This window comes from Pan paniscus, chromosome 11 (assembly GCF_029289425.2).
Source record: "Pan paniscus chromosome 11, NHGRI_mPanPan1-v2.0_pri, whole genome shotgun sequence".
Taxonomy (NCBI): Eukaryota; Metazoa; Chordata; class Mammalia; order Primates; family Hominidae; genus Pan; species Pan paniscus.
Window position 1 is genome coordinate 73,974,651 of NC_073260.2, and position 27,982 is coordinate 74,002,632.

Genomic DNA, 27,982 nt, shown 5'->3' on the forward strand with positions numbered 1-27,982 from the left:
TGTTCACTTTTGAACTGCCCATTTATAGTAAATTTTTAAAGGCACACAGAGTGTTGAACAAGGTCTCTGAAATGAAGATTGTGACTAATATTCACAAAGCTTGGAACAAGAAATAAAGTTATATATGAATGAATGTAAATAATTTAATTTTTCTTTTTCACATGCATAATTTACTTTTTTCAAGGAATGCCAAAAGTAATGCTCTTATTGCTGCTAGTTAGAACATATTTAACCTAGTTCATCACTTTTTTTCAGTTTACTGTGGCACAGTTTAAAAAAATAAAATCATTTTTATATTGCATAAATCAATACAAACTAAATTTACATGAGCACGGACACTTTTGCTTACTGCTAATTTGCCAAGGAATAGGTGGAGCACGATGGCCCATGCCTGTAATCCCAGCACTTTGGGAGACCAAGGCGGGTGGATCACCTGAGGTCAGGAGTTCGAGACCAGCCTGGCCAACATGGTGAAACCCCATGTCTACCAAAAATACAGAAAAGTAGCCGGGTGTGGTGGCAGGCATCTGTAGTCCCAGCTATTCAGGAGGCTGAGGCAGGAGAATCGCTTGAACCAAGAGGCGGAGGTTGCAGTGAGTCAAGATCGCATCATTGCACTCCAGCCTGGGCAAGAGCAAAACTCCATCTCAAAAAAAAAAAAAAAAAAAAACAAGGATATGTCTTCCTTTCACTCTGGCTCTCTCTCCACGTCAACATAAACTGAAAGCTCACATTCCTTCTAACAAGATATCAGACTTTGGAAAAACAACAGAATTTTAAAAATGTGCCTTGGATTTTAACCATAGTGACAAATAAATAAAAAGTACTCCCAATTTTCAGGGGATGTGGATAAAAGTCACTGGTAATGGAAAGAGAAGAAACTGAGGTATAAAAGTTTGTTAAAGTTGGAAGGCTTTGGTAACTAATGGGAAATCAAATACTTTAAGTTTGACCTAACTCACAGTTCAGTGAGAACACCATGAGCAAAACATGACCAAGAGTATAGAACAGGGAGGGGAACCACCTGACTGCCTAGAACAATGCAGACTCACAAAAGCAGCAAGAGAGTGCCGGAACTATCACTGATATCAAAAACAATGGAAATCACATATTAGTCCTCCAATAAGGATAACACAACCACAAAGTTCTTTATTTCCAGCTGGTATCATCATCATAGGCACCACCATGGTATCAGGGTAAGCTGAAGTTCTGATTAGAAGCATTGCATGTCTATGATTCATGGCTTTTTATTAGCAAATAACACCTAACTGATGGATCAAGTCTTTTAAAACATAAAGTAAATTAAGGAAAAAAGTGTACAAATGTGGTTTGTTGATGAACTTGTTCAAATCAAGGTAAAGAAGATAGGTAATTAACAAAACAATCCAAATCTGCATTTTACAAAGCAAAATTCAGTGACTCCTCCAACACAAAGCTAAGGCAATACACAAAGACATGTTCACGCCTTCTTAATTAGGTTACCTGTTTCACATCTTGGACGAGATGATGCAGGAGTGTATTAGTAGGTCCTTGTTTCTGAAATAAAGAACAAAAGGAAGAATTATTCTCTTTAATTACCATGTGCTGGGGGATAAAACCTTTACTTCAGAATGCATAAGTAACTCAGAATACTGAAAATTGTGTTCAATATTTTTAGTAACAACGCTTAAGCCAATTAATTCTAAAGAAGGTGTTTTCCAAGAGAAGATGTATTTATATGAAATATTTTTCAAAGCAAGATGCAAATATGTAGATAATAAAGACTTTATGTGATAAGAGATAGAAATGAATCTTAGGTAATTTATTACTATCCTTTATCATACAATTACAAATCCTATCACACGAGCACATTCCAGCAACAAATATTTATTGAAAACTTACTATATTCAATCAGGGATTCAATGACAAATATAAGCACTATTTTCCTGGAGTGTTTATAATAATAGAAAAGAGTGGCTACTTACACTAAAAAATAACCAACAATATGTGTGGGCTCAAAAAGAGTTACAAATAATTGGTACTCTAGGAACAAATCACTGTGAACTAACTTCAGTAATCAAGAAGACAAGACTTGAATAAATCATTGAAGAAAGAATAAGATTTAAAGGACAAGGAAGGCTATTTCAAGAAGTGTCCATGGCTTGAGCAATTGGTGTTTTCACAGTGTGTAAGTCAGGCTAGTTTCAACAAAGGGTTTACATGGGAAAGGTATAGGAACAGTATTTTAATAGTGGCCTTAGGTTGAGATACTTCCAATAACTCAATAAAAGGTAATTTGTTCTTATTCACAATTTAGTCTTTAACTATGTTTTTACTAGGATAAAATAGAATTGGTAAGAATGTTTCTCCTTTGGTTGAAGAGTCTATCTATAAACTATCTTTGTACAAGAATATTCAAGGAGATAAATAAGTCTTAAGCTGATTAATAAATAATTACCAGGCAAGGTGTCAGACCCCGGCAATGGAAAGTGACTGGCTTGCAGGTAGTAAGAATAATTTACTGACAACAGTATAGGTTTTGAAAAAGGAACGTTTTATTAGAAGGAAAGAATGCTGGAGAAGAGTGCAGAAGGGAGCTTCAGCAAGAGAGAACTGAGCTTACAGCAGTGGATTTTCCTCAGGAGTATTTATGGACCTTAAAGTGGGAGCTTAAGGGTAATTTGAACCATGTTAGCCATGTAGGTCATGATAAATGATTGCATTTGTAGCCATTTTGGTGCCTTCATGTCAGGAAGGGTTGCACAATGAGTTTTAACATGTATGCATTTTGAAGATGTACAGAAATTCTAGTTACTTATAAATGTTGGGGAAAGAAGCCTGGAACTAGATCCAGCTTCAGATAATAGGGAAGTCCAGCTACTTCTAATTTCCTCAGATAAGGAGTTTTGCCTCTGCATGGGCTGCTTGATGATCTTTGCTCTTCTCGAATCTGGAGGGAAATGATTGATGAAATGTTCCATACTCACTGTATTGTAGAGCTCTTCCAGTCGAGGGATGGTAAGAAAGCGATGGAGGTTCACTCCATATTCTATTAAGAGCTTCACAAAATCCACCCGATCCATCACTAAAGCATCTGACATTGCTTGTTCCAGGGCATCAGGCTTCAGAAAGCACAAATAAGAAATGTAAAGACAATTAAGAAAGTAGAAATAACTAAAGAATTACATATTTTTGAACTCAAAATTACACAAACACAATAATTTTAAAATAAAATCCTGCCATCAGTGGGTACAGAAAAAAAAAAAAGGAAAAAATTTAAATACAGTCTTACTAGGCCAGGCTCAGTGGCGCACACCTGTCATCCTAGCACCCTTGGAGGCTGAGGCAGGTGGATTGCTTGAGTTTAGGTGTTCCAAACCAGCCTTGGCAACACAGCAAAACCCTGTCTCTACCAAAAATACAAAAATTAGCCAGGCATAGTGGCATGCACCTGTGGTCCCAGCTAATTGGGAGGCTGAGGTGGGAGGACCAATTGAGCCCAAGGGGTCAAGGCTGCAGTAAGCCATGAATGCATCACTACACTCCAGCCTGGGCAACAGGGCAAGACCCTGTCTTGAATGAATGAATGAATGAATAAATAGTCTTACTAAGAAATGTGCAGGACTTAAGTGAAGACATCTGGAATAAATCAAAGAACATTCCATGTACTTGGATGGGAAAACTGATTATTGTAAAGATCTCAAAGCTTCCCAAATGAATGAATGTACAGGCTTAATGCAATTCTGATAGACATTCAAGGTTTCTTCTTCTTCTTTTGTTTTTGTTACTTGTCATGTGTCCATTTAAACTCTACCTGGTTTCTAGGCACAAATGGCAAGTTGAACATGCTCATCTAATTTTTCTCCCACTCAAAACTTCATTAAAACTACAGTAAAGGGATTTTTGTTACAAAATAAATCTACAAGGACAAGGAGGACAAGAGTGGAGACAAGAATGCAACATTTTGGAAGCTGGAAAGCAGATGGTCAAGTCATAATTGACTGAGCAGTCACCAGAAAACCAAATAGTAGAAGTGGAAAATGTCAAGAGACAAACAGATTTATACTACAGAATTCCAACAGCAACAAAACACATGTATACATGCAGAATCCCTAATGTTGGGGTCTTTCCAGTCATCTTTCCCCTTTGAGTCCCATAACACTAGCAACAAGGTTTACACCTTCCAATCAGGGAACTAGAGGATTCTTTTCTGGTAATGTCACCAATACAAGAGAAAAGACATGAATATGTTGGTATCTGGGGGCCCCTGAACTAATGGCAGTCAGATCACCCTACTGTGAAACTCAAACCTATAGGCAACCTCCAACTACAGGCTCGGAATTTCCAAAGAGTTTTTTATCCCCTACACTTAAACAAAAAGACCAAAACAAACAGATCAAAAAACATCAACTAGCAGGAAGCAGACAATCCAAGAAGAAGAAAACTTCAAAAGAGCTCTCATTCATATCCTCAAAAAGGTAAAAGAAGATATTGTATTCTGGGCCGGGCACAGGGGCTCAAGCCTATAATCCCAGCACTTTGGGAGGCTGAGGCAGGCATATCACCTGCAGTCAGGAGTTCGAAACCAGCCTGGCCAACATGGTGAAACTCCATCTCTACTAAAAATACAAAAATTAGCCAGGTGTGGTGGCAGGAACCTGTAATCCCAGCTACTCGGGAAGCTGAGGCAGGAGAATTGCTTGAATCTGAGAGGTGGACATTGCAATAAGCCAAGATTGCACCACTGCACTCCAGCCTGGGCCACAGAGTGAGACTCCATCTCAAAGAAAAAGAAAATATTGGATTCTGGATGCTAATGAAAAACATAGGGGAGGGTGCAATCAGGGAGCAAGTTTGCTGTCACAAATTAATAGACTGCCAGGCATAGAAAGACAAATTTACATGTGCTCAATAATTCGTAGGAGCTGAAAATGAAAACATTTGAATCCATGGAGATGGAGAGCAGAAGGATGGTTACCAGAAGCTGGGAAGAGTACTGAGGGGGATAAGGGGGATAATTAATAGGTACCAAAAAATAGTTAGAAAGAATGAATAAGATCTAGTATTTGATAGCACAACAGAATGACTATAGTCAATAATAATTTAATTGTACATTTTAAAATAATTAAGGATTATAATTGGATTGTTTGTAACAAAGGATAAATGCTTGAGGGGATGGATACCTCATTTACTTTGATGTGATTATTATACATTGTACGCCTGTATCAAAATATCCCAGACACCCCATAAATATATACACCCACTGTGAGCACACAAAAATTAAAAACTAAAAAAAGAAGAAATTAATAGATTCATAGTATGCTACCAGAAAAGAAAAGCTTCATAGAAGGCTTGAAAATTAAAGTTGAGGCTCAGCCTATAATCCCAGCACTTTGGGAGGCTGAGGCAGGTGGATTGCTTGAGCCTAGGAGTTCGACCAGCTTAGCCAACATGGCAAACCCCTGTCTCTACTAAAAATACAAAAATTAGCCTGGCGTAGTGGCACACACCTGTGGTCCCAGCTACTCAGGAGGCTGAGGTGGGAGGATTGCTTGGTGTGGGAGATGGAGGTTGAAGTGAGCCGAGATCATGCAACTGCACTCCAGTATAGGTGACAGAGTGAGACCCTATCTCAAAAATAAATAAATTAGTTAATTGATTATTAAAATTAAAATAAAAAAATAAAGTCCAGCAAAGCTACCAAAGGAAAGATAGGGAACATGGGAGGAAAGAGATAAGAATATTAGAGGAGCAGTCCATAAGGTCCAATATTCAAATAATAGGAATTACAAAAGAGAACAAAGGTTGGGGGTGTTACGGAAGAGAACAGAATGGAATGCAATGAAAACATATGATTGCCAAGTTGAAATCATGTGCCCAACAAAATGGATACAGAGACTCACAACAACACACAGCATAACACTGGAAAAGAAAGATTTTTTTAACTTCCAGATAGGAAAAAAAAATGGTGACAAAGAATCTGAAAACAAAAAAGAAGTGTTTACTTCTCAATAGAAATTCTGGGTGCTGGAAACTAGGCATTCAAATTTCTGTAGGAAAAAATAGTTTAAATCATGAATTAAAATACACCCAAACATGTAAGTCCTCAAAATATGTATCTCTCATACTCCCTTTCTCAGGAACTTATTGAAACATGTATACCATCAAAATAAATGAGTAAACAAAGAGGAAGACAAGGGACATAGAAGACATGCCCTCTAACATGGGAAAGAGGCAAGGGAATCCCCAAGATGATGAGGGTGCATCCCGGGATAACAGCTGTGCACCAGGAGGAGAAGGAAACTGGTCCACATTGCAGCCGTGAGGCCCACAAGACAGAAGTGTTGAAAAATTTCTGAAACTAAATGAACCAAAATATAGCAATATGACATTATTTAGAAATATGGAGATTTATAAGTGTTAGAAAAATCAAAAACATCTTAAGTACTAGCTCTTGTGATTAGCGGGGCAGAGAACTACCATCTTTTAAAATTGCCTTTTAATATCATTTGATATTTTAAACAATGTGCATGTATTAGCTTGGCCCAAAAATAATATACCTGTAATACAGCCACAACTATAATCTTTTAAAATGAATGTTAATAGTGATTATCATTAGCATTATGGGTAATCTTTCTTCTTTTTTAAGTTTTCACTAATTTCTAATGTGAGCACTTACTACATTTTAAAGCAAAAAGTAAACTTTGAGTTTTAAATAACAAGATAGAAATCTACCCAAAAATAAATTAAAAATTGTATGCCAGGCACAGTGGCTCATGCCTGTAATTCTGGCACTTTGGGAGACCAAGGTAGCAAGATCATTTGAGGCCAGGAGTTCAAGACCAGCCTGGGCAATATAACAAGTCGTTGTCTCAAATAATAAAATAAAATACAATTTCCAAAGAAATTAGTTGGGCATGGTGGCATGCGCCTGTGGTCCCAGCTACTCAGGAGGCTAATGGGGGAGGATTACCTGACCCCAGGAGTTAAAGGTTACAGTGAGCTATGATCATACCATTGCATGACATCCTGGGCAACAGAGTGAGAACTTGTGTCTAAAAATAAAATAACATAAATATATTAAAATAAAAACCTTCCATTCTGTCTTTCACTCAACTTCCCTTTTCAGCTTCAGTTAGATTGCAGAGCCAGGGGGAAAAAAAAAAAAACAGACGGTTTTCAGGAAGGCAAAGTCGATGGGAAAAGTGTCTTAGCTATCCCAGCTACAGAGATGCTACCCCACACTTCTACCAAACCAATCAATATCTCCTCTCATTTTCTCTTTTGCCCCTTCCTAACAGACCATCACACAAAATATTTTTTCCGAATAACTTCATTTTCACTATACCTTCCAGTGTTGTTCATAAATTAGGATATGTTTCTTGGCAATGTCCACCCTGTCCCAAGCCATTGCCAGATTTAATTGCTCTGACGCTGATAAATTTGTGCCTAGGGTAAAAGAAAGGAACAATCATATATTCTTTTCAAGATATCTACGCAAGAAGCACAAAGTACTGTGGAACATGAGAAGCGTAAATGAGGAACAATTGCAACCCCATCCAGATACTCACCCTTCAGCAAAGCTGTTAGGATTGCTAAGTCCAGGTCTTGCTGCTCTTCAGAGTCAGCATCAAATACGGTAATCTACAACAGTGAAAAACAGAGAGCCATACATTTGGGGAACTACCAAATAAATGCTTTCAAAGAGTACCCACAGAATTCAGACTGGAGCTAATGAATTGAGGAAAACATTCTTCTTTAAAACCTTTTTTTACTTATAGGAGAGAAAACTTTTAAATAGGGTAACAAAGAATTATGGGCACTTGGGGGGAAAAAAACTAAAAATTCCACATATCCAGAGGAAACATTTATGAAGGAATGTTATTACATGAATTTACTATGTACATGCTACAACAAAAAGAACCTCAATGTTAATTTCTGATGTAAATAAAATCATGTCTCCTTTCAAAGAGACAACGAATGAAATCCTTCATTCACCTAGCCTTGGAAACTAAGACTTTTGCTTTTTTTTCTCTTTTCTTAATTTTTTGTAGAGACAAGGTCTCACTATATTGCCCAAGCTGGTCTTGAATTTCCTGGGCTCAGGCGATCCTCCGGTCTCAGCCTCCCAAAGTGCTGGGATTACAGGCAAGTCACCACGCCCAGCCAGACTTGCTTTTTTACGAGAAATGAATCCTCAAGGGTTTGTCATAAAATAACTGAGGTAATTACAGTGGACCCAATGAGCAAGTACCCTGGGCAACACAGACGGTCTTTGACTCTTTTAAAGACAAGTAAGTTCGTTACTTATGGTTCCAAAGGGTCACCTATGGGCCCTTGAGGCACTTGCTCACCCGTTCCCACCCTGTGGGGTGTGCTTTCATTTTCAATAAATCTCTGCTTTTGTTGCTTCAAAAAAAGGGGGGGGAGTCACCTGTTATTAATGACCGTATCTCAGTCTTTTTAAATTAAAATACATTTCATATAGTAGAAGGAGCTATTTTAATGAAAAAGCCAAGATTGGCAAGACCTAGTCCCAAGTATGCCACTAACAAGCTAGTCCTAGGTAAATATCTTGAGGCTGCTGCTGAATCTCAGGCTCCTCATCCATAAAATGAGAGGAACCTGTTGAATAATCTCTAAGGTATCATAAAGATAAAAAACTATGCTTCTATAACTTCACACATTGTTTCCTTTCACCTGACACGCCCTCTATGTGCATGAATAAAATCAGTCCTCAATTGTACAACCCAATTCCTATCACCTGCAAGCCCTTTGCTGCCTTCTGTTGACCCTCTTGGTCATTACATTGCTTATTAATTATTCTGCTTGATGGCAAGAAGAGGCAAACATAAGGGCAATCCCTTTACCTGTCCTTTTCTTAACTTACTGATTACTGTGGCAAATAGAAAGTGTAATAGACTAAGAAGATTTCAACTCTTCTGAAACTCACGTTTCAGATCTATCATTTCTTTTTTTTTTTTTTTTTTTTTTTTTTTTTGAGACAGGGTTTTGCTCTTGTTGCCCAGGCTGGAGTGCAATGGTGCGATTTCGGCTCACTGCAACCTCTGCCTCCTGGGTTCAAGCGATTCTCCTGCCTAAGCCTCCCAAGTAGCTGGGATTATAGGCACCCGCCACCATGCCTGGCTAATTTTTGCATTTTTGGTAGAGACAGGGTTTCACCATGTTGGCCAGGCTGGTCTCGAACTCCTGATCTCAGGTGATCCACCCACTTCGGCCTCCCAAAGTGCTGGGATTATAGGCGTGAGCCAACGTGTCTGAGCATATCTGTCATTTCTTAACTGCATGACTGCAGATCCCTTAAATTCTCTAGCCTTCTGCTTCATCATTTCCAAACTGGAAATAATCACTGCCATACTGAACTCACTCACAGGGCTATTTCAAATGAAAAGAATACATTTAGAAGCACGCTGCTAATTAGAAACATGGTTGCTATTATTGTTGTTATTGGGCCAACTAAAACCCCAAAGAGTTTTCCACATAGATTTCGTCATGCTTCCTCTAGCCAGAACATTTCAGTTGGTTTTTTTTTGAGGCCAGGTACTTAAATATTACCAAAATTCTTATACAATTTGGTCCAGCCTTCAGATTCTAGAAAGATCACCTTGAATCATGACATATCTGTATATTTACTGTAATTGTCAGCTTGATATCATCTGAGTCATTGATATGAATTGATAATTCGGCCGGGCACAGTGGCTTATGCCTGCAATCCCAGCACTTTGGGAGGCCGAGACAGGCAGATCGCTTGAGGCCAGGAGTTCGAGACCAGCTTGGCCAACATGGTGAAACCCCATCTCTACCAAAAAATACAAAAATTAGCCAGGCATGGTGGCATGCACCTGTAGTCCAAGCTACTCAGGAGGCTGAAGCATGAGAATCACTTGAGCCTAGGAGGTGGAGGTTGCAGCGAGCCAAGATCTCGCCACTGCACTCCAGCCTAGGTGACAGAGTGAGGCCCTGTCTCAAAAAAAAAAAAAAAAAAGAATTGATAATTCATATCATCCAAGTCATTTTGTTCATAGGCTGGCCATGGTGGCTCATGCCTATAATCCCAGCACTTTAGGAGACCAAGGCAAGAGGATCACTTGAGCCCAGAAATTCAAGGCTGCAGTGAGCTATGACTGCACCACTGCATTCCAGCCTGGGCAAAAGAGCAAGACCTTGTCTTTACCAAATAAATTAATTAAATTAATTAATCTTTTTATCACAGTACCCTAAAATACTAAAAACTTTTCCTGAGTCTACATTATGGTAATAGCCCATAGTTTGTGGGCTCCATTTTTTATCCCAGAGTTTATTCTCACTTTTCCCATTGTCCAGTACATTCCCAATGATTTCCTGCAGGATTTACTCAGGACGCTGTGAGGCAGTCATGTAACTCAGCACCATGAAGCTGTGTTCATTGAAGACATGGAGCTGTTCCTTTACCCTCTGAAAATACTTCCGTGTAATTTTCACTAAATCTGATAACTTTTCTGGAACATTGTTATACTAAGTGCTTTTTCTGTAGTAGAGTCTAGTATTTGAAGCATGGAGAGTGCGGACAGCAGTGACAGTAAGAAGTCAAGTTTACTCAACGAAGAATCAAATTCTGTAGAGCTAGATACACTCAAAATCAAAATGAAAAATCCACATTTTTTATTTTTTATTATTTTAATTTTAAATAATTTTACTTTATTTTAAGTTCTGGGATACATGTGCAGGATGTGCAGGTTTGTTACACAGGTAAATGTGTGCCATGGTGGTTTGCTGCACCTATCAACCCATCACTTAGGTATTAAGATCTCCATGCATTAGCTATTTATCCTGATTTTCTCCCTCCCCCCTCCACCCTGACAGGCCCCTGTATGTTGTTCCCCTTCCTGTGTCCACCATGTTTTTTTTTAATTGTGAAAATAAATATTACAGTGTTTATAAATTAGCAGTTCTTAAGTCAGTCGAATCATCAACTCGTCATACTCACACAATCCCTGTGAACCATACACTCCATTAGAATTTGGAAAAGGTGCTTGGACTGTTTAAGACTAAAGTTGAAAGTGTTCTGAATCATGCAGATGATCTCCTCTTTCACCTGAGGTCGCAGCATCCTGGAAGAGAAATAAATGGTCTTGACACAACCCAGAGAGGGGAATGAGCCGGCAACATCAGTACAAGAAAACACCCCCATCAGCTCCCCAGACTGAAAAGGTGTCTATGGACAGTTCTGCCAGAAGAGCAAATGAGGGGGAGCAAACGGAAGCAGGAGCTCAAGAAGAAAGCTGAATTTGAAAGTGGGAATGGAGCCGGGCATGATGGCTCACACCTGTAATCCCAGCACTTTGGGAGTCCCAGGTGGAGGATCACTTGAGGCCAGGAGTTCGAGGCCAGCCTGGGCAACATAGCAAGACCCTGCCTCTATTTTTACATTTATAAAAGAAGAAAGAAAGTGAGAATGGGTTGATCTGCCACATCCTGAAAAGAATATACTCTGAAGTGGAGTTCTGAAGCTGGTAGATTTCCAGAGGGCTGGGAATCTCCAGAAATTATAGGTATTATATTCTCTAAAGGATCTGAAACCCTAAAAGGTTTAATAACCACACATCCAGGATGATTTTAGAAAAGGGAGAGGAGTGAAAGCAGAGGGAGATGGTAGAGGGCGGAAGTGGAGGCAGGAGAAATGAACAGGGAGAGCAATCATAAGCAAAGGCACTCCAGAGCTGTTACAGCATAAGCAGCAAATAACTGTTTACTAAATAAATTAGTGGGGTCAACATTTTAGTTCTTAGGCACTGTACTTATTTATACAGTAGAAATATCATGCTTTTGAAATTGGAAGAATCACACTGGCTAGAGGGATGGCAAGAGAAAAATTATATTCTTATTTGAGAAGGGGAAAGAATTAAAGCCTGAAATAAGCACGACATATGCTATGAAAATGTCAGGATGTAGACCTTCCCAATTTCTGCTATTTCCATTAAGGGCAAATGAATTTGAAGGTGCTCTGGGCCCAACACTGGCCACCTCCCTTACAAGGTCCTTACGGCTGTAATGGCCAATTGCTCAAGCCACACCTCCCTCACTCCCCCTGCAAACACCTTTTCCCCAAAGTTCAAGCAAGACTCAAGCTTCCCTTTAAAGGCAGGCCATTCTTCAGCTAAGAAAATAGCAACTCTCATCGCTGAAGGGCATTTTGATGTTGAACAACAAACACAGTCACTGAGAAATGAAATCCAGTCTCAACTTCTATAATCCAAGAATATCTGGCTCACATAAATGCACAGCCAAAAGAACTAAAATGGAGGAATAAACAGCCCCTATAGTTTCAGAAAAGAAGAGCCAACAACTCACCCTTCATCTGCCAGGTGTTTGTGTGTGAAGGCCAGGAGGTCAGCCGCCCTACCTGTGCCCTCACACACCACCACTGGGTCCTTGTCCTTGACAGTCTCCCACACTGACAGGATGACGTTGGGACCGCCTTCCACCACCAGCCCCACCACTGGCACGCCTTGTCTTGAGCCTATTCCAGACCACAAACAATACCACACTGTTAGAGAATCCCTAGCTCAGCCAGTCGGCCGTTTTGACTTCCAGACACAAGTCTCTCAATTACCACCTATGTTCATTCCTTGCACTGGCCCCTCTCTCATTTTACCCTGGTTTGCTTAGATCAAGACCAAGCCAGAAACTTGGACTTCAAATAAAATGTGGCATAAATATGGTGACAGCATCTTCAAGCTTTTACCAGGTAAAAAGGCTTTCAATAATTTTTCAAAAAAATAAGTATTGCTTAAGAAATAAGTATTCCATTACGGGAAACTCCCAAAGTATCTAAAAGTAAACAGAACAATGTAATAGATCCCAATGTGTTCATCACTCATCTCCAAAAATGAACAACCTTAACCAGTTCAACAAACATTTTAATTATTACTTATTTATTTATTTTATATAAGACAAGGTCTCACTCTGTCAGCTAGGCTGGAATGCAGTGGTGTGATCACAGCTCACTGCAGCCTCGACTTACCAGGCTCACGCAATCCTCCTGTCTCAGCCTCCTGAGTAGATGGGACCACAGGTATGTACCACCACACCTAGCTTTTTTTTTTTTTCAGTTATTTGTAGAGATGGGGTCTCCCTATGTTGCTCAGGTTGATCTCAAGCTCCTTGTCTCAAGTGATCTTCCTGCCTCAGCCTCCCAAAGTCTTGGAATTACAGGTGTGAGCCACCACACCTAGACTCTATAAACTTTTAATGGTGGTTATTTCTAGGAACAAGGTAGGATGACAACCCTCAAAGACTTTTGCATTGCCATTTATTTCATTTTTTATTGTTTGAATTTTTTATCATGACTATATATTACCTTTTTTTCTTGCAGACTACGTGACCCAAGCCTATATATATATTACTTTCTTAAAGTAAGGGAGAAAGAACAGAAAGGAATAACTGCAGAGTCATTCCTTTAAAAAAGATGTAAGCAAAAAAGCTTACAGAATAATATGCACAGTATTATCCTATGTATATTTTTTAAAAATATACATACATACATATTTTATATGTATATATGCACATACCTGTATGTATAGCATGTTATATAAATGATCAGAAAATTCTGGAAGGATACACATCACACTATGAACAGTGGAAAAGAGAAGGGAAGGTTTAGGAAAATGTTGAAAAGGGACCTTGTCTATTTATTCTGTAGATTTCTTATTTGCTTTATGTTTTCACACCACACATATATTGATATACTACATTTAAATCACTGTATTTTATTTTATTTTCCAAAAGAAGAAAATTTGGCAAGCAATGCCACACTCACCCCTGAGCAAAAGAGGACTTTACTCTGAGCCCCATGTTTTCAGGGGCACACACTGGCCTTCCTCTGGCCACACCCCTGCCCTCATGGTGAGACATCTACAGGGTCAAGGGTCAAGGGAAGCCTGTGCTCCCTCCCCAGCTTACTAGGATGCCCAAAGAACACCACGTTGCTCAGTACTTCCCAAAATCCAAGGTTTCCAAACTCGAGTCTGACCTTCCAGCTATATGTGTCAAGATAAAAGGCTAGGACATATTTTATACAGTTATCTAGATTTAAGGCATTTAAATATCTAGACGTATAGTATGTGGTCTTCCATGTGTATCCTGTGTCAGGCTCTCAAATGTTAGGGATGGGTCAGTTAGCAACCATCCAAAAACTTCACTCCATCGATTTAGTTGCTTTGACATTCTACTCCTTTTCCATACACCTCCACCTCATTATTTTCTCCATATCACTAAAAAGCATATCTATGATGTACCAACTAATAGACATAGGGTTTCTCTAAATAGTCTTATAAAAGCCAAATGAGGCGGCAAAAATAGTATAAGGCACAAAAGTAATAGAAGAAAATTTCGATTAATATTTTATTGATTTTGGAATAAAAACACTTGTAAGTGAATTTTTTGTATCTTGTGCAATAAAACGTTATTCAGCCATTAAAATGTACTAAGTTATACTCATTGACATGGAAATAGGACCGTGTTTAGTGGGGCAGGGGAAAAACTACAAAAGAAGCATTATGAAATCACCCCAGTTTTTGCTTAAAAGATGTTGCTTGTGTGTGTGTGTGTGCGTCTGCATGTGTGTGTAGAAAATTTGTGAAAATATACATATGAAAAGGTTAAGAATGGTTAGTTTTGATAGTGAGATTACAGAAAACTGTCCCTTTCTTCTGTTATATGCTTTCTTTGCATTACCTGAATGTGGAAGTATATAATGCTTTTACCATCCGAAAAAGAAAAAAAAATTAATATGGGCATTTTTGTGGAAGAGGAAGAGAATTCAATTTCTGTTAGGTACACTTTTTTTTTTTTTATGGAGTCTCACTTTGTTGCCCAGGCTGGAGTGCAGTGGCACCATCTTAGCTCATTGCAACCTCTGCCTCCTGGGTTCAAGTGATTCTCCTGCCTCAGCCCCCTGAATAGCTGGGATTACAGGTGCGTGCCATCATGCCCGGCTGCTTTTTTGTATTTTTAGTAGAGACGGGGTTTCACCATGTTGGCCAGGCTGGACTTGAACTCCTGACCTCAGGTGATCCATCCACCTCAGCCTCCCAAAGTGCTGGGACTACAGGGGTGAGCCACCACACCTGGCCCACTTCTCTTGAAATAATAACTTATTCCCACAAAATCAAATATATTTATGGCTTTTTCTGAAAAAAAAATCTTACTGATACACTAATAAAAATTGGTTTAAAAAGAAAAAAATGTAAAATTCTTGCTGAGAAATCTCACTAGAGATCTGCTTCTACTGTAAGGTCCCAGGGTGAGGCAGGAATACAATATTAGACCTCCAAATTAAAAGTTCCTAGAACAGACATTCCAGGAAAGAGCACTCTTCTCCCTTGAGATTTGGATTACGAAAAGATACAGAGGCATCAGAGCCTATGTTTCCTATCTTGAAATCACATCCTTAGAGTCTTACAAAACAGAAGCTGACATTGGCCACATTTCAAATGGCTGAAAGCCAAGGATTCCTACAGCAACTTTATAATGTGAGTCTTTTTTTTTTTTTAAAGTATTCTCTGCCAACAACAAGGGTTTGCCAGAGTCGCCAAGAAGACTGGCTGAAAAGCAATAAAATAAATCAACCACAGGCTGGGCACGGTGGCTCACACCTGTAATTCCAGCACTTTGGGAGGCCAAGGCAGGTGGATTACTTGAGGTCAGGAGTTCGAGACCAGCCTGGCCAACATGGTAAAATCCTGTCACTACCAAAAATAGAAAAAAATTAGCCGGGTGTGGTGGCAGGTGCTTGTAATCCCAGCTACTCAGGAGGCTGGGGCAGGAGAATTGTTTGAACCAGGGAGGCAGAGGTTGCAGTGAACTGATATCACGCCATTGCACTCCAGCCTGGGTGACAAAGTGAGACTCAGTCTCCAGAAAAAACAAAAAAGTCAAATAAATCAACCACTAGTTAAGTATTTTCATGCCATCAAAAATAAATCCCTTTTTGATCAAATCAACAACAAATACAAATATGGTAGCCAACCTCCCTCATAAGTATGTTAGGTATGAAGATCAGCTTGATACATAAGAATTTTGAGTTTCTTGAGGGCATGTCTTCTCTTTCTTCCGTGTGTGTGTGTGTGTGTGTGTGTGTGTGTGTGTGTGTGTGTGTATAGGTGGCTTCTTGTTTTTGCTGTTTTTATATGGGTTCTCCTTAGAATAATAAATGTTACCAGTCCACTGGAATTGACTCCATAGTCAGCAAAAGCCTCCACATAAATCCTAGGTTTCAAGGTCTTTGAAAGTAGAAATGTCATCTGCTACTATAAGCAAGCTCAGGGTTGTTGCATTCTTACTAAAATGGGCAATCAGCAGGGAATAAGAAAGACAAAGACTCTCATACCTCCCGTGGAGCATACATTATAGCGCTGCACAGAACCCCACGCAATATAGGTGGTGGGCAAAGGTCAACAGAGGCAACAGGACATTTCAGGTAATATTTCAGGCCCCTAATGGATCCCTCTCTATACGGATTCTTCTTCAAGGTCCTTCTCTGACCTCTCTTCCTTCCCTCTGCTCTGCTGGTCTCTCTTCTCCCAGCCATTCCTACCCCGCAGAAGACCACGTACCTGATCCTCTCTCCCCTTTTCCTGACCTGCATAAGCCTCAGAATCCTTATTCACACTAAGAGTTAAGTGAACGACCACAATCCCCAGAGTCCCTCCCGTCCTCCTACCCTACAACCATGAGATGATCACTGTACCAAAGGAGGGAAAAAGGAAGGAAAGAAACAGACATTTATTAAAGACACACCGTGCACACAACACAATTCTAGACATCCCTAATATACATCTTCTCAATTAATTGTCACAACAAACGTTAGACGTAGATAGTTCTTTCCATTTTATAATAAGAAAACAGTTGACAGATGTTAATGCCATCTGGCCAAGGTCACAGGCACAAAATGACAGCGCTTCAATCTGTCTGACCTCACTACATTCTGCTGCCTCCAGGGATCAAGGCCAAAAACTAAATGGACTTCCAGTCTTTCATTTTTTCAGCCCAATGCTCAAAGGCTGAAGAGGACTTGAGCCTCCTGAAGGCATTCCCACTCCCTGGCCCTTTGTCCCAAGGAAGTATTTTGTGGAAGATTTAATTTGGCACAAGAGGCAGGGATCGACTTTCTGGTGCCTTGAACCAAAAGTCTACAGTTTTCCAGGCAGCACTCAGCCCTCCTGCTCTCTGTAAAGGATTCACACTTCCCTGCCCAGTGGTGCATGCTGATTCTGGCCCTCCCTTCTCCTTGCCCTCCTCCAGATAAAACTACCAAAATGGCCCTCTTGAAGCACCACTGTGAGCATGACACAAACTTGACACTTTCCAAGGTCCCTATTTCTTTTTCTTTTTCTTTTTTTTTTTTTTTGAGACAGAGTCTTTCTCTGTCACCCGGGCTGAAGTGCAGTGGTGCGATCTCAGCTCACTGTAACCTCTACATCCCAGGTTCAAGTCATTCTCCTGCCTCAGCCTCCTGAGTAGCTGGGATTACAGGCATGCACCACCACACCTGGCTAATTTTTGTATTTTTAGCAGAGACAGGGTTTCACCATGTTGGCCAGGCTGGTCTCGACTCCTGACTTCAGGTGATCCACCCGCCTCGGCCTCCCAAAGTGCTGGGATTACAGGCGTGAGCCACCACACCCAGCCCCAAGGTCCCTATTTCTAAAAATCCTGTCTGGTCTTAACCCCTTCCCTGCCTAGGGCCACCCCACCCACACATGAAATGTCATCTTCCCTGACCATCAAAGCTCACACCCCTAGTCCCCTCAAGCTAGCCTCCTTAATGCTCTTCAGCCACCCCCCTTCCCACATGGGTATCTCCCCTCCTCTCTCCCTCCATCTATCCAACCCAAATGACTCTTTGAGGATCCACTAAAGTCTTCATCCCTCCATCATCCCCCAAACATTTCTTCCTCTCTCTCAACTGTCACCCACAAGTCTGCACGGTCTTATATCCTGCTTTCTTCTGGCTTCGGGTTCACTATGTTAACTTAATCCCTCTGGCTGCTCTAAGGCAGGGGCCAACTTCGGCCTCTACTCTGTGCAGGTGATAAGTGAGCACCTTGACCACGGTGAACCCACAGCCGGAAGAACACAGGATATCAGACGGTGCAGACTTGTGGATGACAGTTGAGAGAGAGGAAGAAATCTTTGGGGGGATCATGGAAGGATGAAGACTTTAGTGGATCCTCGAAGTGTCATTTGGATTGGATACATGGAGGGAGAGAGGAGGGGAGATACCCATGTGGGAAGGGGGGTGGCTGAAGAGTATTAAGGAGGCTAGCTTGAGGGGACTAGGGGTGTGAGCTTTGATGGTCAGGGAAGACCATGAAAGACCTCAGCAGGCCTGCAACCAGACTGGGTGACTGAGCCCCTGTGATACTCACGGCAGTGTATTTTCTGCAGAGAGAGGTACTTCTCCAGGTTCCTTCTGAGCTTCATTTCATTTCCATACTTGCCCACGGTCCCGTCATCAGACAGGATGAAGTGCGAGTGCATGCTGTTGAGTGTTGTGAGCTTGCTGAGGGGGTTATCCAGAGTCTGGTACAGGCACACCACCTGAGAGACAGCAAGGACAAGGGAGGGTCAGAGCTCTAGATCCTTCCCCAGGCTCACCTGCTCCAAAGGCCTATCTTTATGTGCTAACAGAGTTCCTGTCTAGTTTAAAAAGTACTACTTGCGGCCAGGCATGGTGGCTCATGCCTGTAATCCCAGCACTTTGGGAAGCCAAGGTGGGCGGATCACAAGGTCAGGAGATAGAGACCATCCTTACTAACACGGTGAAACCCCATCTCTACTAAAAATACACAAAAAAATTGGCCAGGCATGGTGGCGGGTGCCTGTAGTCCCAGCTACTTGGGAGGCTGAGGCAGGAGAATTGCTTGAACCCGGCAGGCAGAGGTTGCAGTGAGGTGAGATCGCGCCACTGCACTCCAGTGCAACAAAACGAGACTCCATCTCAAAAAGAAAAAAAAAAAGTATTACTTGCAATTTAGAGCAGTGCTTCTCAAACTATCTGTGGTATCAATTTTTAAAATTTCACATGTTTTAATGGACCGATATGTGATCCTACTATGAATAACTAGTAGGCAGCTTGTGGTACATGAGATTCACAACACAAGTTCAACAGTATTGAAACAAACCCTGTTCAGCAAGATTAGCCTGCTTTCCACGTGCTTGAATGACACAGCATGGTCACATTGCTGGCAGTGGTTCTAAATATTTTTTTTTCCTTTCTTTCTTTTTTTTTTTTTTTGAGATGGAGTCTTGCTCTATTGCCCAGGCTGGAGTGCAGTGGCATGATCTCAGCTCACTGCAACCTTAGCCTCCCAAATTCAAGCGATTCTCCTGCTTCAGCCTCCCGAGTAGCTGGGACTACAGGCACACATCTCCATGCTTGGCTAATTTTTGTATTTTTAGTAGAGACGGGGTTTCACGCCCAGCCTTCATTTTCATTTCTGTGCTTACCTTGTTTCAAATCATTAAAAAACAGTTCAAGGACTGGCACCAGTACATAGACCACACCATTATTCAAAAATAGTGTCTTTTTATAGATTTATTCCAGAATAATATTTTGACACTGACTTTTCTCCAGTATTTCAAACAAAATAAAGAGTAACAGCTGGCCAGGAGCGGTTACGCCTGTAATACCAGCACTTTAGGAGGCCGAAGCTAGTGGATCAGTTGAGGTTAGGAGTTCGAAACCAGCCTGGCCAACATGGTAAAACCCTATCTCTACCAAAAATACAAAAATTAGCCAGGCATGGTGGCATGCGCCTGTAGTCCAGCTACTCAGAAGGCTGAAGCACAAGAATCACTTGAACCTGGGAGGTGGAGGTTGCAGTGAGCCAAGATCTCGCCACTGCACTCCAGCCTGGGCGACACAGTGAGACCCCATCTCAAAAATAAATAAATAAATAAAACAGTGGAACAGCCAACCAGCCAAACAGCATTTCATTCATTATAAAACATCAAAATCTTTATTACATTAATGGACATTTTCTTAAGCTGCTCCACTTCGTATTTGCTTTTAGAGGCAAAAGCACAATATTTAGAGTAAGAAAGCCCAAGTTTAAGTCAAGGCTCTTCTACTTACTAACCTTAACTCTGAGTAATTCTTGCTTTCTTTCTCAGGCTTATTTTCCTCAGGTATAAGTAAGGATGATGATACTGATAATTTTTATTCAGAGGGTTGTTGTGAGGCTTCAAAGAAATAATGGATGTAAAAGGCACTATGAACTTTATAAACATTAGGCTTTAAATGTTACCTTTATAATTTCGAAGCATGACACTGAGGCAAGAAACCAAAAGGAAAATAATTGAGAGATTTAATACATATTTTGTATTTATTTTAAAAAGATAAGAAATAATATAAAATAAAAACTATGAGAAATGCAGCATACTTGACAAACAAAATTGTTACTAGGCTGAATTATAGGATCTTTCAAGGCTAGGCACAGAGAGAGGCTCATTCCTATAATCCCAACACTTTGGGAGGCCAAGGCAGGAAGATCACTTGAGGCCAAGGGTTTAAGACCAGTCTGAGCAACACAGCAAGGCCCCATCTCTAAAAGAAAAAAATTTTTAAGAATTAGTTGGGTGTGGCGGTGCATGCATGTAGTACCAACTACTCTGGAGGCTGACATGGGAGGATCACTTGAGCCCAAGAGTTCAAGACTGCAGTGAGCTATGATCATGCCATTGTACTTCAGCCTTGGCAACAGAGCAAATTTTATCTTAAAAAAACAAAACAAAACAAAAAAAACTTGAAGGTTAAGAAGTCTAAAATCCCTGCTTGAAAATGTACAAAAACCAGATGAAGAGATGTTGAACCTCACTAGCAATCAGGGAAATGTAAATAAGAAAAATTAGGTATTATTTTATATCTTAACAGAAGGGTATAGCGTGAAAAAAAAAACAGAATACTCAGAACTCAATGGGCATCCACATACCCCATTGAAAATAATATGAATTGTTTTGTTTTGGGGTTTTTTTGTTTGTTTGTTTGTTTTGTTTTTTTCTTTTAGACAAGGTCTAATTCTGTCACCCAGGCTGGAGTACAGTAGTGCCCATCTGGGATCACTGCAACCTCTGCCTCCTGGGCTCAAGCAATCCTCCCACCTCAGCCTCCTGAGTAGCTAAGATCACAGGCACATGCTGCCATGCTGGCTATTTTTGTTTTTGTTGTTGTTTGGTTTGTTTGTTTGAGACAGGGTCTCACTCTGTTGCCCAGGCTGGAGTGCAGTGGTGCAATCACAGCTCACCACAACCTCAACTTCCCAGGTTCAAGCAATCCTTCCACCTCAGCCCCCCAAGTAGCTGAGACTATAGGCGCGCACCACCATGCCCAGCTAATTTTTGTTTTTTTGTTTTTTTGTTTTTTTTTTGTAGACAAGGGTTTCACCATGTTCCTCAGGCTAGTCTCAAACTCGTGAGCTCAAGCAATCCGCCAGCCTCGGCCTCGGCCTCCCAAAGTACTGGGGTTATAGGCATGAGCCACCATGCCCAGCCAAGAATGTGAATTGTTACCACCCTTCCAGAGGCAATGTGTCACATTTTAAACGGTTATACAGACTGGTCCAAGCATTCCACTTTGAGAATTAATTCTAGGGAAATAAGCAAGCTAGTATCAAAGATTTACATATCTTATCACAATATTATTATTATTATCCTCAAAAGTGAAAAACAGAACATGACCTAAATGGACAATAATAGAGGAATCATTGATTCAATACAGTACAGTATGATACTAGCTGACATGAAAAATCAAAATGTTTCCTTGGCCTCCAGATGTGCTCTGCTAATACTATGTCCCACTGACCAGGCACAGTGGCTCCCGCCTGTAATCCCAGCACTTTGGGAGGCCGAAGTGGGTGGATCACAAGGTCATGAATTCGAGACCAGCCCGGCCAATATGGTGAAACCCCATCTTTACCAACAATAAAAAAATTAGCTGGGTGTGGTAGCGGGTGCCTGTTATCCCAGCTACTTGGGAGGCTGAGGCAGGAGAATCGCTTGAACCCAGGAGGCAGAGGTTGCAGTGAGCTGAGATCGTGCCACCACACTCCAGCCTGGGCAACACAGCAAGACTCCATCTCTGGGAAAAAAATAAAAATAAAAAGCTATGTCCCACTAAAAGCAAACAGCCTTTACTCTGGGAAACAAAAAATATACACAATGAGCCTGGAATATTTTTTCATACTAAAAAGCAAGGAAGTCATGATAGACAATGGAATTGTATGAAAAGAGGAGGAGACATCTTGAAAACACTCCACTGGCCAAAATGGGATAATTTGAACATTATTAAGAATAATAACTGTATTGATTAATGGATTGAAATATGACAAAGATGTTTACATTTATGAGTTAAGAAAACTCATCATTCACCTTTCATTATTTTGAAAACTGGCAAATAAAAAGAAAAGAGTCAAGCATTTATTCAGCCCTTCCTATACAACTGTACCACAAGGTAAACCAAGTGATTGGCGAGAAAACGTTTATCTATATGGAGTATTTAAGTATTAGAGTGTTAAGTACATAGAGCATGTAAACTAATAAACAAAGGACATTATAATTAAATGTCATCATGTTGGAACTCTGTTGAAATAATGAATCTATGCAACGACTGCTAACATTATAAAAAGAGAGACCCCCATATATTACAAGGGAAAGACATACCTCCTCCTATGGCATAAACTTACACAGAAAACCTGAACCTGATCATACCTCTCAATCAAACTACCAATTTACAGAAAAGAAGCAAAGAAACATGCTAAACACCACTACAAAAGATTAAATCTGGAAAATCCAAGCTGGAGGAAACTCTTCAGAACAAATGACCCAGTTTCCTCAATAAATAAATTACACACACATAAAAAAATGAGATGGAGGTAAAATCCATAGATTAAAAGTGACAAAAATAAAAGCAAGTCAAGAGATATAACAACACATCACAATATATGAAACTTTTTTGGATAATGAAATCAAATCACTAAATAATGAAGACTTAAGAAATCCTGTTTTTGAAAAAAACATTATGAGGCAATGAAAAACTTGACTAGACTGGATAGTCAGTGATACTCAGAAATTCCTGGTAATTTTTTAGATATAATAACTTCATTGTGATTATATATTTTCATTGTCCATATATTTTAGAAAGAACTACTAAAATATTTATAGGTGAAATTATTTGATGTCTCAAATTTGCTTCAAAATAACGGAGGGTGTCGGCTGAATGGATAAGGGAAGAGGCGAAACAAAATTGGCTATGAGCTGGTAACTGTTGAAGCTGGAGATAGGTACATAGAAAAGAGTTCATTTTTCTAACTTCTCTACTGCCTAATATGTTGCAAGTTTTCCAAAATCAAAGTTAAAACAGGCTGGGTGCAGTGGCTCACGCCTGTAATCCCAGCACTTTGGGAAGCCGAGGCAGGCAGATCATCTGAGGTCAGGAGTTTGAGACCAGCCTAGCCAACATGGTGAAACCCTGTCTCTACTAAAAATACAAAAATTTGCCGGGCCTGGTGGTGGGTGCCTGTAATCCCAGCTACTTGGGAGGCTAAGGCAAGAGAATTGCTTGAACCCAGGAGGTGGAGATTGCAGTGAGCCGAGACTGCGCCACTACACACCAGCCTGGGCAAGAGAGCGAGACTCCGTCTCAGGAAAAAAAAAAAAATTTAAAACAACCCATAATCATGTCTGTATTAATCGACATGGAGAAATAACTACGGCAAATAGGTAAGCTGAAAAAAAGCACATTTATAGCAATCAGTTCTGTTACTATTTTTAAATACACACTTTTTTTGCTGTACATATACACACATACATAGAAAAAATTCTGAAATGATCCTGACAGAAATATTAACAGTAGTCATCTTTCTTCTTTAGAACATTTTCTTATATCTAATATTTTACCAAAAAATTATATTAGTCTTGCAAAGAGACTGAGACAAGTCCGTTCCCTTTGAAAGAATACATAGGAACAAAGAATCAATACACAAGAAGGAATGAAGCAGAGTAATACAAGATAACAGATGAGAACTAGGAGGGCCAAATTAAGAATGTCCCTTGTTTCACTACGGGCAAACCACTTCAAGAACCTTGGCTACTACCTTAAGTGAGACAGAAGTCCTTGAAGTGTTTTACACAGAGGAATGGCATGATCTGATTTGTATATTTTTAAAGAATCATTCTGGCTACTATGTTGAGACTATGCTGTTAGGAGACAAAGGTAAGAGTAAAGATGGCTATTGCAATCATTCAGGCAACAGATAATGGTGGCTCGGATTCACTCAGTAACAGTAAGGGCAGTGAGAAGAAGAAATCAGATTTTAGATATATTTTTAAAGTGGAACTGATAGATCAAGTTTGAGTGTGAGACAAAGAGATCATTCCAGGATTAGTCCAAGGCTTTTGACTTGAGCAACTGCAAGGGTGGGACTGTCACCTTCTAAGACAGGGTGAGGGAAGCAGCAGAGAGTCAGGAGTTGGTAGTGAATATATTACATCTGTAATGTTCATTCATTAGACATCCAGGTACAGTGTTAAGCTGGCAATTTGCACACGTGTTCATTTGCTTTTGTTATGAAAGGATTGTCTACTTACATCTTTTCCAATAAGGTCTCTCTGGTTCTCAATGACACCCCAAGGAGGGATTCCAACTGTCCAGATTTTTCTCAAGGAATGAGAGGAATGGGATTTCAAGGCATCCCCAACATGCTTGGACACTCCTATGAACAACCAGTTTAGAAGTCAAACTTTAATTCACAAATCGTGCAAAACAAAGAGACTGCCAGAAACAGACAAATAAATAGGCAAGCATATGCAAGGGCTATTCTTAGGGAGAGTTGCTGGCACAGTCAAATTAGTTTCTGATACCTTGGCTTCCTCTATTCTTTCTAGACACATCTTCCTCTTATCATTACCTCTCTCTACCTGAACAATGTTCCTCTGAGCCCTTTGGGCAATTTCTGCCTACAACTTCAGATCCGATCCTACTCTTGCCTAAGCAAAATGCTGTGCACTGTCCTTCCTCAGCAAGCCCAGCCCTAACATTATGAATGCTTATTATTATTATACTTTAAGTTCTAGGGTACATGCGCACAACGAGTGGGTTTGTTACATATGTATACATGTGCCATGTTGGTGTGCTGCACCCATTAACTCCTCCTTTAGGTATTTCTCCTAATGTTAGCCCTCCCCCAGCCCCCCACCCCCTGACAGGCCCTGGTGTGTGATGTTCCCCACCCTATGTCCAAGTGTTCTCATTGTTCAATTCCCACCTATGAGTGAGAACATGTGGTGTCTGGTTTTCTGTCCTTGCGATAGTTTGCTCATCTATGTCCCTACAAGGGACATGAACTCATCCCTTTTATGGCTGCATAGTATTCCATGGTGTATATGTGCCACATTTTCTTAATCCAGTCTATCCCTGATGGACATTTGGGTTGGTTCCAAGTCTTTGCTATTGTGAATAGTGCCGCAATAAACATACGTGTGCATGTGTCTTTATAGTAGCATGATTTATAATCCTTTGGGTATATACCCAGTAATAGGATTGCTGGGTCAAATGGTATTTCCAGTACTAGATCCTTGAGGAATCACCACACTGTCTTCCACAATGGTTGAACTAGTTTACAGTCCCACCAACAGTGTAAAAGTGTTCCTATTTCTCCACGTCCTCTCCAGCACTTGTTTCCTGACTTTTTAATAATCACCATTCTAACTGGTATGAGATGGTATCTCATTGTGGTTTTGATTTGCATTTCTCTGATGGCCAGTGCTGATGAGCATTTTTTCATGTGTCTGTTGGCTGCATAAATGTCTTCTAATGAAAAGTGTCTGTTCATATCCTTTGCCCACTTTTTGATGGGGTTGTTTGATTTCTTCTTGTAAATTTGTTTAAGTTCTTTGTAGAGTTTGGATATTAGCCCTTTGACAGATGGGTAGACTGCAAAAATTTTCTCCTATTATGAATGTTTTTTTTATCCCTAATCTTACCCAATGTCCCAGCACAACATCCTGCAGATATGTCCCTTGCTCATTAAGGCAAACTAATTTAATAGCTTTATATGCACAAATATTTCAAAGCTAATACATTGAGGAGTAATATGTTAATGTTCGCCCTTCTGGAATTAATACTAGTAATTAGTACAGTAGCCAACACTTACTGGCCTACAGTAAGATTTCAGTAAGTGTTGGCTACCTTTGCATGTATTTACACTTTAAGTAGGAATGTTTTTAGTCCACTTTATAGGCAAAAAATTGTGGCACTGGGAGTTTAAATAAATTGTCCAAGGTTTGTAGAGCTTTGGACAATTTATTTAGAGCTTGGATTTTGTAGAGATTGGATTCCAATTTAGGCAATTTGACCTTTTTCAAGAATAGACTTTATTTTTTAGAGTAGTTTTGGGTTCACAGCAAAATTGAATGAAAAGTACAGAAAGTTCCCACGCCATGCCCTGCTCCCACACAAACACAGCCTCCCCGACTATCAGCATCCCCCAGGAGACTGGTACATCTGTTACAATTGATGACCCTACATTATAGGGTCATGACAATAGAATATCACTATTCTCCATAGTCCACAGTTTACATCAGTTTACATTAGGGTTCACTCTTGCTGCTGTACATTCTATGAGTTTTGACAAAGATACAATGATGTATATCCACCATGTTAGTATCACTGCCCTGAAAATATTCTGTGCTCTGCCTACTCATCCCTCTCTCCCCTCAGCTCCTGGCAACTGCTGATCTTTCTACTGTCTCCATAGATTTGCCTTATCCAGAATGTCATATACTGTAGTTGGAATCATACAGTAAGTAGCCTTTGAGATTGGCTTGATCTGACCTTTAAATCACAATACTGCATTGTAAGACTTATTCTTCCTATTCTTCCTATGTGTGGTACTGACCTTATATGTGTCATTAGCACAGAAGGAAAAATAACCTGCATATGGCATGGATCTGAGGCTTAGCAGCTAAATCACTTCCTCGTTCCTGGCATCTTCCCTTCCAACTCATTTTCTGACCCTCTCCCAGAGCCATCTCTAGAACCTGGGATCTGGATCACAGGCACACATCAATATCAAGTGTGGAGCCATCCACCCCAGTAGAGATTCTGATTCCATGGTTTGGCATGGTGTGCCAACACTGTTGTTGTTTTAAGCACCTTACAAGTGATCCTAACACATATCGTTGTTTGAGACTCTCCGTAAAACCCAATTTGACCATGTTATTCCCCTATTCATCCTGCTGTTCAAATTCCTTTCAGGGCTCCTTGCTATGTAGAGAATAAGACTTCAGCATGGCACCCAATCTGGCTCCAGTCTCCTTTGCAGTCCCTGTCCCCTGCCACATGGCACACACTCCAGCCAGGAGCTTTATCACTTCTTTCTACACATGCCTTCACCTCTAGCTGTGTGCCTAACCCTGAGCTGCCACTTCTTACTAATGCCGCTTCCTACCTTTACCACAACACCAATGCCAAGTGCTATATCCTTCCCAAGACTTCCAAGGTGCCCTCAGTTGAAACTAGAATTCATGTCCCTCTTCCTTGTATTCTCAAAACACTTCCTTTGAATCTCAACTATAACCCACTCAGCATCAATTTCTCACTAGTTGCTTTTTGTCTGTCACAGCCCAACCCATCACTAAATTCAGGGTCCGTGTTACTCCTCTTTCATTCCTAACACCTATCCAAATGCTTTTCACATAGTAGATTCTTAAGGCTTGTGGCATTCAATTTAAGTAAATGTCAAAGATTCATGCGAAATTATATTCAACTATGGTTGAGAAGCCTGTCAAGAATAGACGGGAGCTCATAAGCAGAGTTCAAATTTAAATGTGCACGGGAATCATCTGGGGATGTTGTTAAAATGCAGGTTCTGATTCTGCAGGTCTGGGGTGGGGCCTGAAATAGGCACTTTCAGCAAGCTCTCAGCTGATGCTGATGCTGCTG

General features: G+C 40.4%; 1 protein-coding gene across 1 annotated transcript in view; it reads right to left on the reverse strand.

Annotated features, from left to right (window-relative positions):
- The window catches only part of TRPM6 (transient receptor potential cation channel subfamily M member 6), a 166,895-nt gene that overhangs the window by 86,864 nt on the left and 52,049 nt on the right, over positions 1-27,982 (reverse strand). Inside the window, exons 6-13 of the mRNA XM_024930189.3 lie at positions 24,628-24,752; positions 18,411-18,582; positions 12,331-12,499; positions 10,967-11,090; positions 7,551-7,623; positions 7,328-7,428; positions 2,967-3,101; positions 1,483-1,536 (exon numbers count right to left, since the gene is read on the reverse strand). Coding sequence (XP_024785957.2) covers positions 1,483-1,536; positions 2,967-3,101; positions 7,328-7,428; positions 7,551-7,623; positions 10,967-11,090; positions 12,331-12,499; positions 18,411-18,582; positions 24,628-24,752 — 953 coding nt within the window. The remainder of the gene's footprint in view (positions 1-1,482; positions 1,537-2,966; positions 3,102-7,327; positions 7,429-7,550; positions 7,624-10,966; positions 11,091-12,330; positions 12,500-18,410; positions 18,583-24,627; positions 24,753-27,982) is intronic.